The sequence below is a fragment of the Marmota marmota genome, unplaced genomic scaffold (assembly GCF_001458135.2).
Source record: "Marmota marmota marmota unplaced genomic scaffold, marMar, whole genome shotgun sequence".
Lineage (NCBI taxonomy): Eukaryota > Metazoa > Chordata > Mammalia > Rodentia > Sciuridae > Marmota > Marmota marmota.
In genome coordinates, this window is record NW_025999880.1 from 7,680,109 (window position 1) to 7,690,435 (window position 10,327).

Here is a 10,327-nt window from a genome sequence, read left to right on the forward strand (position 1 = left end):
ACAGTAAGTTGAATCTTTACTAATACAGGTTGATTAGACAAAGTTGAAAAGGGAAGTGACAAATGACAATGAACTTGATAAAAGTTTTTAATGGGTGGGATGCTGAGAGGGTGAGTGTCATTGGTTTAATGAGTTTACAGAAATACTTCACCGGAATCTCTGTGTAGGTACCTTGCCTCTGAGTTTCACTTTTGCTTATAATGAAGTGAATGGTGAATTTCTTTCTAAATATTCCACAAATCAACTTTGTCTTTTGGAGCACTGGTATTTTACTATAACGGGTAACATTCCCTGGGGGCACATACACAGGATCAAAGAGCCAAAGTGAAATTCTGAGAGAATGTTAACATCTGGAGATCAGCAATCATGCCCTTTGTGTTTTCCCATTGGAATCTAGGATGTCAGGACTAATTACTTCTCTATCACCTCTTCCATTATGTCTCCAGTACTCACCCAGCAGCCCAGTTAGATTGGTCATAAAACCTATTGTGGCAAATTGGAAAAATTACATAAGTCCCTTTTACATATTTTGCAATTTAACTTTGGTGTATATGAGATTAGATAACCCACCTTGGAAAACTGGAGAAGCAAGAGTCCATAATCTCAGGTGTGATAGAGAACCGAGGAGCCAAGGGACCAAGAGAGACCTAAGTGGATAACTTAAGCTTCACTGGTCTACTTTTGTGCTCAGCTGGGTAAGTCATTTATCTGAAACCTGGGTATCCTCACGCAAAATGGACACAAGTACCTCCATGTAGAGGCTTGTTGTTAAAGACTATATAAAATATAATGTATGCTAAGAGCCTGACATGAACAGGACCTGACATGAAACAGTAGACAGTAGCCATTTTGATCATTTGCTTCCATGGAGTAGATCCTTCTAGAAGAGAAGGAACCAATCTGCTGATAGAAATATTCTCTTCAGAGAGGACTGGAAGAAAAAGAGCTATGTGGCTTTATGTTTTTCATAGTAAATTCTAAACCAGGTACAGTGACAACAATCAGGTTTCAGAGCCATCAGAGCTGAAAAATACACCTGGACCATTCTTGGTGACCATACCAAGGTATGGTTACGTTACCCTACTGTGACACCCACAGGAGACAATGCAGCCTCCACAGCCCCTCTAACTGCTGCTGAAGGGAGAGCCACATTTCACAAGACTTTTGAAACTACTAGAGCTCACTACTTAATGGGTATTCCACAAAGGTCTATTAATTCATTGATTCTCAGGAACCTGTTCGACCACTTTCCCGTGTTTAACAATGATACTTTGCTGAGATCTATCACAATTGACTCATTCAAGAATAGGTTAGCTTCTGGATGAGAGCAATACAATCAAACAGCAGTATTTAAAAAACAAAACAAAACAAAACTGGATTCCATCCTCAGTACCCAAAACAAAACAAAAACAAAAAAAACAACAAAAACAAAACTACTGACTTCTTGGGCTGGGCATGTAGCTCAAAGGTATGGCCCTTGCATGCACAAAGCCCTGGGTTTAATCCTCAGCACAACAGAAACAAAGCAAAACAAATGACTGGCTCCTTAATAAAACTTATCAACTTATGGTAAGAAATCATAGTACAGTCAGATCCCATCAAGGACCTAATCAAGGCTAACAAGTCCATGGAGAACCCAAAATGGCAGATAAAATGAAGAACATGTATAATTGACTTTGACAGGCTGTCATAACTTCATAGTGATAAAATGGAAATGTCACATAGGGGAATTACTTTTTTTAAAGAGTTTATTAGTAAACTTATAATTGCCTTTGACAGACATTGGATGATTCTTTCTGTGACTAATTTCCCTCATAATTCAGTTTGGCTCAACTGAATTCTGGAGCCAGTCCATAAGCACTGGTCTGAGGTGAGGTGCCTGGGCCTTTATGTACACAGCCTGGGGAAATCTGCACGAAGATATTAAAGGGAATTCAAGAGAAAAGATGCATTTTTCTGACCTTCATGAACTCTGACTCTAACAACAAAGTTGTATTCTAATCCCTCCATCGTGACTCATCCTTATTTCAGTACAGGTTTTAGATTGCTTTGTTCTCACACTGGCACAGCAAGCTTGGGGCGGAGGTGGCACAGTTATGAGGTGGACAAGTTCATGGAAAACAAGCAGCTAGCTCAGAGCAAGGCTTGAGAAGTCAAAGCTTGAGTTAAGAGCAGAAACACTGTGACCCCTCCAAAAAGGAACCACAACAATCTGACACAACCCAGCTTCCTCAGGGAAGGCACTGGTTCATCCCCAGAGGGAAGAACCCATAATGGAGGAAGGCATGGAGACGGAGACACGCAACCACAGAAATGTCAAAGCAAGCCAGACACAGTACAGAAAGAGGCAGACCCTTACAAAGGGTAAACAATTGTGAGTTGAAACAGAGAAGGTGGTGTTCCCCAAATTCGCCATCCCCTTTCTTCCTCGCTCAATTCTCTTAACCTCTGCAGCCTTGAGATATCCTGGATCCATTTCATTTTAGGGCACATTGGTTTCTACCACAGCTCTACTATCCCTTTCATTAGCTGTTGAGGCTTCCTGGATACCAGGAGAAGTGGGAGGGGAATGTGCAGATGATCATCTATTCAGTCAATACTGATGAGCCTGGCCCAACACACACACATGAAGGAGCTGAAGTCACAAATGAAATACAGTAGTCTGCTCTATAAGAGACTTGATTCATTCCAAGGGGCAAAGTAGTTTGGGGGTAAGGGTATGGGATTTGGAATCTGAGGACTAGGTTCAAATCCTGCCTAGGCCATGTAATAGCCATTTAATCTTGTGGGGAGGGGAATCACTTAACCTTGCTTAGTCTTAGATTCGTCACCTTTGAAATGGAATTAATAACATAACCATCTCTACTGACGTCAAGAATATCAGTCAGGTGCCAGGCATTTCTAACACTGGGACATTGTTCTGGTATTTCCACAGAAATGCCTTACTCATGTCTCCCCTCCATTCTGTGAAATTCCTGAGGTTACTACCATGAGGTAAAGACAGAAAAGAGGTCAAAAAAGGGAAATGCTCCTAAGCTACATTCAGATTCCTCTGTGAAGGGTTTCTTTAGTGACTGCATCTTGAAGACTGTTCATTTCTTTTCATTGAATTAGTCTCCAAGCACACAAGATGTGACCCTTCTTCTTCCTTGTGAATCTAAAACCAGGGAGCCGCACTCTCCTCTGCCCCATCACCCTCCTGATCAACTCTCCCCCAGCTCCTCAGAGTAGCATGAAGCTGGCCAACCAGAGCCTTATAACCATGCATGGTCTGGGGCCTGGCAGAGGTAAATAAAGCATGCAGAAGAAATTGGAGAGCCATGTCACAGCTCACTCTCAGGCAGCAGGCAGAGCTTGCAACACATATCAAAGTAAAAAGGGCAACTCACCAATGTGACTGAAGAGGTCATGTGGCCAAGAATGGGGGAGGGGGAATGGGAACAAGTCACGTAAGAGACCACAGACAACACAGTACACAGAACTGCTTAAATCAACAAAGAACATTTTCCCAATGATACCATGCAGCAGAACTTGGTTCAAACTAAATGAGCTGCCAGCATGCAGGATTCCACACAAGTGTTCAAGGAAGATATAAAACTAAGGGTGGGGGGGGGGCATTTTTCAAGACTTTAATTCCTCCCACCTTCAGTTATGGTTAATTAAGACATGCCCAAACTTCTTCACTGGTTCAGCATCTATAAGTTTTTAATCACAAGTTCCTATCTCCTGACCAGGAAAAACTGATTTTCCAGGAGTACTCTTTCCACAAAATCAAATGCCATTATAATCAATTAAATTCTATTCTGCAATTCTCTATAAATAAACTTAACTCATACAGTGTATAAAATTTTGCTAACCTATTGTTACTTCAGAATATTTGTGTGTGTGTGTATGTATGTGTGTATACACAGATAGGTAGATTTTTTTAAAACCCAGGATTAAAAATGTAATTATAACTTGGGAAATCCTAGAATCTTACTTAGAACATTCAAGTACTTACTGACAAGGTAAGTTGGATTTCTTTATGATTGTAATTTTTGGAAATTCTTTTCTTCAAAGCTTTCACTGCATCTTTTGGCCTATAGCAATAAACACAGAAATCACCAATTTAGGCATGCAAATTGTTTTCTGAAAACCAATATGCATTGTGCAAACAGAAATGTCTAAGGAGCAGAAGACCAAGGCCTTGGTTTTGGTTTGCCATCTCAGGAGATCATGTACCTTCTCTTACCTAAATTTCCCCTCATGGATACAATCAGACAATGCCACCTACCTTATGGTGGGAATCAAAATATTTACCTAAGAGTATTACCCAGAAAGCACTACTCATGAAATATGCTTATACCCATTTCCTCTACCAATACACAGAACCAGTTTACAGGAAATCTAACTTCCAAGACAATCAATGAAAGTTACCACTTTAATGTCAACTGGCATTTCCTGAGCACCCTCTAGGCAAAGGGATGGTGGAAGAATTACAGCAAATGAGGTCAGCTTCCGAGATGCCTCAATATCATGTTACAAAGGAAGAACTATAAATAGAGGGCTAGAATTTACTAGATTCTCCTTATGTATTAGCAGTGAAGAAATTGGTCGTATCAATGAAAAGCTTCACAGAAGATCTAAACATGGTAAACATGATTATAGAGAAAAAAAATCATGAACAGTGTGATGGTGACATAGTACTTTCCATCAATATATAATCAATAATTAAGTTGTCATGTTTTCTTCTCAACATGAGCTAGATTACATCTTTTCCTGTCAAATGTCACTTGAATACCTATAAGAAAATTAATGGAATTGTGTCTTTTATAATAACCTTAGCTGACTAAATTCAAACTAGTAGGCCCTTCTTTTTTTTTTTAATATTTTTTTCAATTGTCGATGTTGCTAGGCAAGTGCTCTGCCACTGAGCCACAACTCTAGCCCATGTAGGCCCTTTTTAATAACTTCTCTTATAACTTCAATTCTCTAAAGTTTAAAAAGTATATAAGAAAAGTAGCATCCATTATTTAAAATATACACAGCACAAACATGGCTATATTGGCATTAAGGAGAAAACAAAACAAAACAAAACAAAGGAACCTGTCCCATGACAAGGAAGAAAAAGACTGCTAGATCATTTCCTGGTTATAAAGATGAATGTCCAGAGATTGTTCACCACCAGGAGTTAACCAGTTTCTGGATAATATTTTTTAGTTACACAAAATACTGGCAATCAGAGCAGAAAAAATTCCTAAGGAAGGAAACAATCTATCTCTTTTTATATATATATATATATATTTTTAATCTTTTAAAAACAAGGTTCTGAGTTTCTCAGAGACAAAATTTGAAACTGTTAAGGAAAACTGAAAGAGGAGAGGGAAAAAAATTACAATGGATTCTCAGATATTCCACATGTCCCAGCAAGAGCTGCCCCAATAAGTCAAAACCTGACATCTTTAAAAGGTAGAGGGTCCCTAAGGGATGATAAAAATCCTCTTTCAATAAGAAAACCAGAGTTGGCAAGAAAAAACATGTTATAGATCTGATGCTTCTTATCAAAGGTAAAGACTTGGACACCACACTGAACTCACCCATCCTGGGTAGTGTTAATTATGTCACAGATGTGCATGAACTGGCCCCAGTCTTCGGTCTGAACTCCTGCAAATGTAGCCTTTTCTGCAAAGAAAAAGCTGCTTGTGTTGAGTCTGAGTTACAACAGAGTAAAAAATGTCTCCCTTAAATAATCTGCCCCAGGGTGTAACAGCAAGTACCATTAAGTTTATATAGGGCAAAGTGACTCCTTTTTTTTCCCCTGAACAATCCTCAGTAATTCAGGAATCACTCAGAACTCAAGTTCAGAGTATTGCTGTTGCAACAGTAATGAGTGACCTATTAATGAAGACTGCAAGCATAACACCTGGCTACGGGACTAAAGCAGGCCAGCTAGATCTCCATCTGCCCAACTTTCAGAGAACAGCACTAGAGCTTATTCAGCAGCCGCCTACTAGGGGAACTACACAGAGCTAAGTATTTTATTTTGCAATCCCATTTAACCCACTGTTGGACATGATCAAACAAATTGTGAGAGGTTAAGGAAATTACCCAAGGTTACAGAGCAAGTAGGAGGTAGAACTTATATTGAAATCCAAAATTGCTTGATCTCAGTGTTTGTTTGTTTTTTAAAATCATTTGTTAGGTGGGGGTGAGAAAAAGGGAGAGAGAACAGAATGACTGAGCAAGACCACTTTTAGTCTATACTATCAAAGCTACCACAGGCAGACTTCCATGCAGACTGTACCTGGAACCCCATCGTTAAATAATCAGATATTTTCCCTTTTCCAGACATTCTCTTCAAGAATACCAAATGTTAAAGCAGGTGTTATTGTGCATGATTGTATCCCAACTATTGGGGAGGCCATGGCAGAAGGATGGCAAGTTCAAGGCCAGCCTGGGCAACTTAGCAAGAACCTGTCTCAAAATAAAGAATAAGGGGCCGGGGTTGTGGCTCAGTGGTAGAACACTTGCCTAGCATGCATGAGGCACTGGGTTGGATCCCTAGCACCACATAAAATAAACAAACAAAATAAAGGCATTGTGTCCATCTACATCTAAAAATATATATATATTTTAAAAAAGAAAGAAAGAATAAGAAGAGCCAAAGATGCAGCTCAGTGGTAGAGCGCTTGCCTACCATGTGCCAGGCCTTGGGTTTGATCCCCAGTACCTCAAACAAAATGCTCTCTAGGAAGGGAAATACCCTATATGAATGAATTTAATATCTTCGTTGGAGAAAGGTGTGATCCATAAGCATGAAAATAACATCGTTTTTGAGGAAAATGAAGACAAAACAACGAGAAAAGACTAAAGAAGGGGAAGAAGAATAAGGACTTGGTTGGGAGAACCCCCAAGTTTAGCCTGCTTCCCACCCAGGAAAAGAGCTATTAGAATTTGGCACTCGGTGAACAAAGGTGAGCAACGTTGCACTGTCAGGCATATATGGTTGTCCCATCTATCAGATGTCTCCTTCCATTCCTTGCTCTTCTCCCAACCTTATCTTCCTAGAAACTCCTATTCACCCTTCAAAGACCCCGACAGGGTTCATCTCTCCCTTTTCATAGGTTTTATGTGTTTTATATTTTTCTTCTAAAAGTATCATACAGAAGTTACTACAAACTTGTCTGCCCTATAAGAAAGTGAGTTCCCATCAGATGAGTGTGGTGGTGCATGACTGTAATCCAGTGATTTGAGAGGCTGAGGCAGGAGGATTGCAAATCCCAGACCAGCCTGAGCAACTTAGCAAAATCCTTTCTCAAAAAATCAAAAGGGCTGGGGATGTGGGTCAGTGGTAGAGTCTCCCTGAGTTCAATCCACATTACTGGGAAAAAATTAAAAATAAAAGAAAGTGAATTCCCTGAAGCTTGAGACCATGTCTTATTTAGCCTGGCTGGGGTGCCTGGTCCCATAAAGATGTGGAAACTCAGGTTCAGGGTAAGTGGTCTGTTCTGTGTCACACAGCAATTAGGTGTGCTGTAACCCAAATCTTGCAAGTCTGAGCCTTCTTGCTCCAAGTACCAGGTTCTCACGATTTCATCATCCCACTAAGTTCCCAACAGACAGTTTGCCTGCCTTTAATATGCCAGGGTGCCACACCCCGTTCCCAAGGGGAGGAATCAAGAAAAAGAGGAAGAAGTGACGTGGTGTTGGGAAGAGTCCAATCACTGACTTATGCTTACACCTACATAATTCAGAGGATAGCCACTGGAGATAGAAAAGAGGTAGGACGGTGCCTAGGCGGCCCACCCTGGTCTCAGAAAGGCCTTCTTGTCTCCAGTTGTGTCTCCAGCTAACACCTCTCCTCTTTCCTCCCTTTACTCCAATGCCAAGCATTTTCATTCTCTTTGTTTACCTCAAAAGACAGCTCAGGTTTGCTGAGCCTCTCACAGTGAGATCACATCTTTCCCTCATCTGCAAAATGGGCATAACAGTATGGAACAACACTACACGCCTAACAGCCCACGGGTGAACGCACTTGTTGAATAACCTTCCTCTAGTCAAACAAGTTTCCAGCCTCTCCTGGTAGAGGCCCCAACACACCACGCCAAAGCCTTGGGGTTCACCTGTTCGGTTCCACTACCCAGAAGTCAGCAAAAGAGAGAGAATTTGGGGAAAAGGAGTTCCAAGGTGAGTTGGCCCAGAAAGTAACGCGGGAAGGGGGCTGGTGGAATGTGGGTGCCCTGGGAAAGCTGGGGGGATGGGGCGGAAGGATCTCCCCCAACTGGGATCAACTCAGTCCTCCGCAGGCCGAGAATGGAGTCGAGCGGGGACAGACCCCGCGATCCCCACAGCCCGCCTGCCCGCCCGCCCGGGCGTGTCTCCCCGCGCCGCCTTACCTATGAGTTGGCCCACGGAGGTGGCGTAGGGATCCCGGTGGCTCTTCCCAAACGCCATAGTGGCCCCAGAGAGCCGGGCCCAGGAAATCCGCCTCCGCCCGCCGCCCTCCGACTCCCGACTCCTCCCGCTCGGTGCCCGTGGCTCCTCCTCTTGGCGGGCGCGGGCGGAGGCGGCGCGTCCTGCGGCCGCTGCGGGGTACCCGGCTCGGGGCGGGGGCGTGGGGCGGAGTCTCGGGCGCAGCTCGCACCTGCAGCGCGCGCCCTGCGAGGCGCTCCCCGCATCAGGTGTGGCCGCGGGCACCGCCCAGCGCTTGGAGCCCGCGGGAGGGACACGGCGCGCGCCCCGCACCCAGGCGGGCTACTCCGAGGCAGGCAGGCAGAAGCCCCGAGTGGGAGGTGGAGACCCCGGCTCTGCTCCCACCGCTTCCTGGGCGGATTGCCACCCTTGTCTGCGTCCTTTTCTCCGCCCTTTGTAGGCAAGGAAATACAGGGTTAATAACACGAGCCTCGGGATTATTGTCAGAATTAAGGAAAGGACATAAACCGCTTAAGTCATCCATAAAATCTTTAACCATTGAAAAAAATGAATAACTAGAAATATACATCCCACTGCCGCCCTGCCATAGAGATAGGGGAGCCGAGGCGTGGCTGCCCTTTAAAGTGGCGGGTGATGAGAGAAGACCTGTTGGAAAACCAGTGTGGGTTCTCCCAAGCGGCGCCCTTGTATCTCTCCTGTTTCCAAGGGGAACCGCAGGGCGCCACCATAAGAGATCTTGGTTTCTAACTCCTTCTCCTAGGAACTGTTTTCCGGAGAATAGAGGGACTTTCCTTCTGCTCTGGCAGGGATTTGGCGTCAGGGCTACTTTGGAATGTAAATCTGAATTTGAGAAGCCCTTTCTGGTGGTTTTCGCCCGAATTTCTCTCTTGGATTTTGCATTCAGTTAACCTTGGATTAGTGATGTTTACAATCTCCAGTGAGCTATGGGGGAGCTTGTAGAGAGTGGGTCCTCTGCAGGCCATGTCAGTTAGGCATAAAATGGGCTACTTGTGCCTGTGGATCTTGCTCCCTGAGGTCAACTGGGAACTCATTTTCACAAATGAGTTTGAATCATGGTTGTCTGACTCTGGAGCCTATATTACTATCATTAACTGAATTTGTTTATTGAGTGTTATGGTTTGGGATGTGAGGTGTCCCCCAGAAACTCACTGGTGAAACAATGCAAGAAGGTTCAGAGGAGAAATGATTGGGTTTTGAAAGTCTTAACCCATCAGTGATTAATCCCCTGATAGGGATTAACCAAGTAGCAACTGAAGTGGTAGCCTGTGGCTACTGGATATGGTGACTAGGGAGAGCTGTGGGACTTGGTCTGACATATTTTAATATAGAGCTCAAAACCAATTGCTAGGCGCTGCCAAGAGGCTAACATTTTTCATAGATCTCTAATTCTATTGTTTCCATTTTTTTCTTGACATAAGTGAGTAAATACCTGAGACTCCAAAATCTAGAATGAAGCATTCTTTCTTGTGCTGGTATTTCTCATAATGAGCTCTGACCTACCTATAACTAATATTCTCCACCTGCTCATATGGGGTAACTAGCTATTTCACATGGTGCCATTTATCAACTTTAATCATCACTGCAAGTCTCTGCTGACACTGTTGAAGACCTCTCTTGTGACATCACCAGCCTACTCTGTATTTCATGTTATAGCCTCTAGCAAAATATTTTGCCTTCTCTGCAGCCTACAATCAAATCTTAAAAGAGAAAGTCAATTTTAGGTTAGCCATGTGTTGGTGTCATTGCCTTTCCATGAAGGAATGAGAATTAGGAAGGAACTGAACATCCACATAGACATTGTACCTAACACTGCTACTTCTATGTGGAAGGTTTGTTTTATGTGTGTGTGTGTGTGTGTGTTTTCCCCTTTGTTTGATTTCCTTAAATGGCAGGA

At 43.1% G+C, this 10,327-nt stretch overlaps 1 protein-coding gene across 5 annotated transcripts in view; it reads right to left on the reverse strand.

Moving 5' to 3' along the window:
• Tom1l1 (target of myb1 like 1 membrane trafficking protein) overlaps positions 1-8,527 on the reverse strand; it is a 42,920-nt gene extending 34,393 nt beyond the window's left edge. For 2 of the 5 annotated variants that reach the window (XR_007342424.1, XM_015495454.2), the window contains exons 1-3: positions 8,376-8,527; positions 5,577-5,661; positions 4,001-4,079 (exon numbers count right to left, since the gene is read on the reverse strand). Coding sequence is in view for 1 of the 5 variants with exons in the window: in XM_015495454.2 (XP_015350940.1) it covers positions 4,001-4,079; positions 5,577-5,661; positions 8,376-8,433 (222 nt within the window). In the remaining 4 variants the exon portion in view is untranslated. Of the gene's footprint in view, positions 1-4,000; positions 4,080-5,576; positions 5,662-8,375 lie in introns of those variants that run through there. The other 3 variants (XM_048788720.1, XM_048788719.1, XM_015495456.2) reach the window with 3 other exon arrangements.
• Between the last annotated feature and the right edge of the window lie 1,800 nt (positions 8,528-10,327).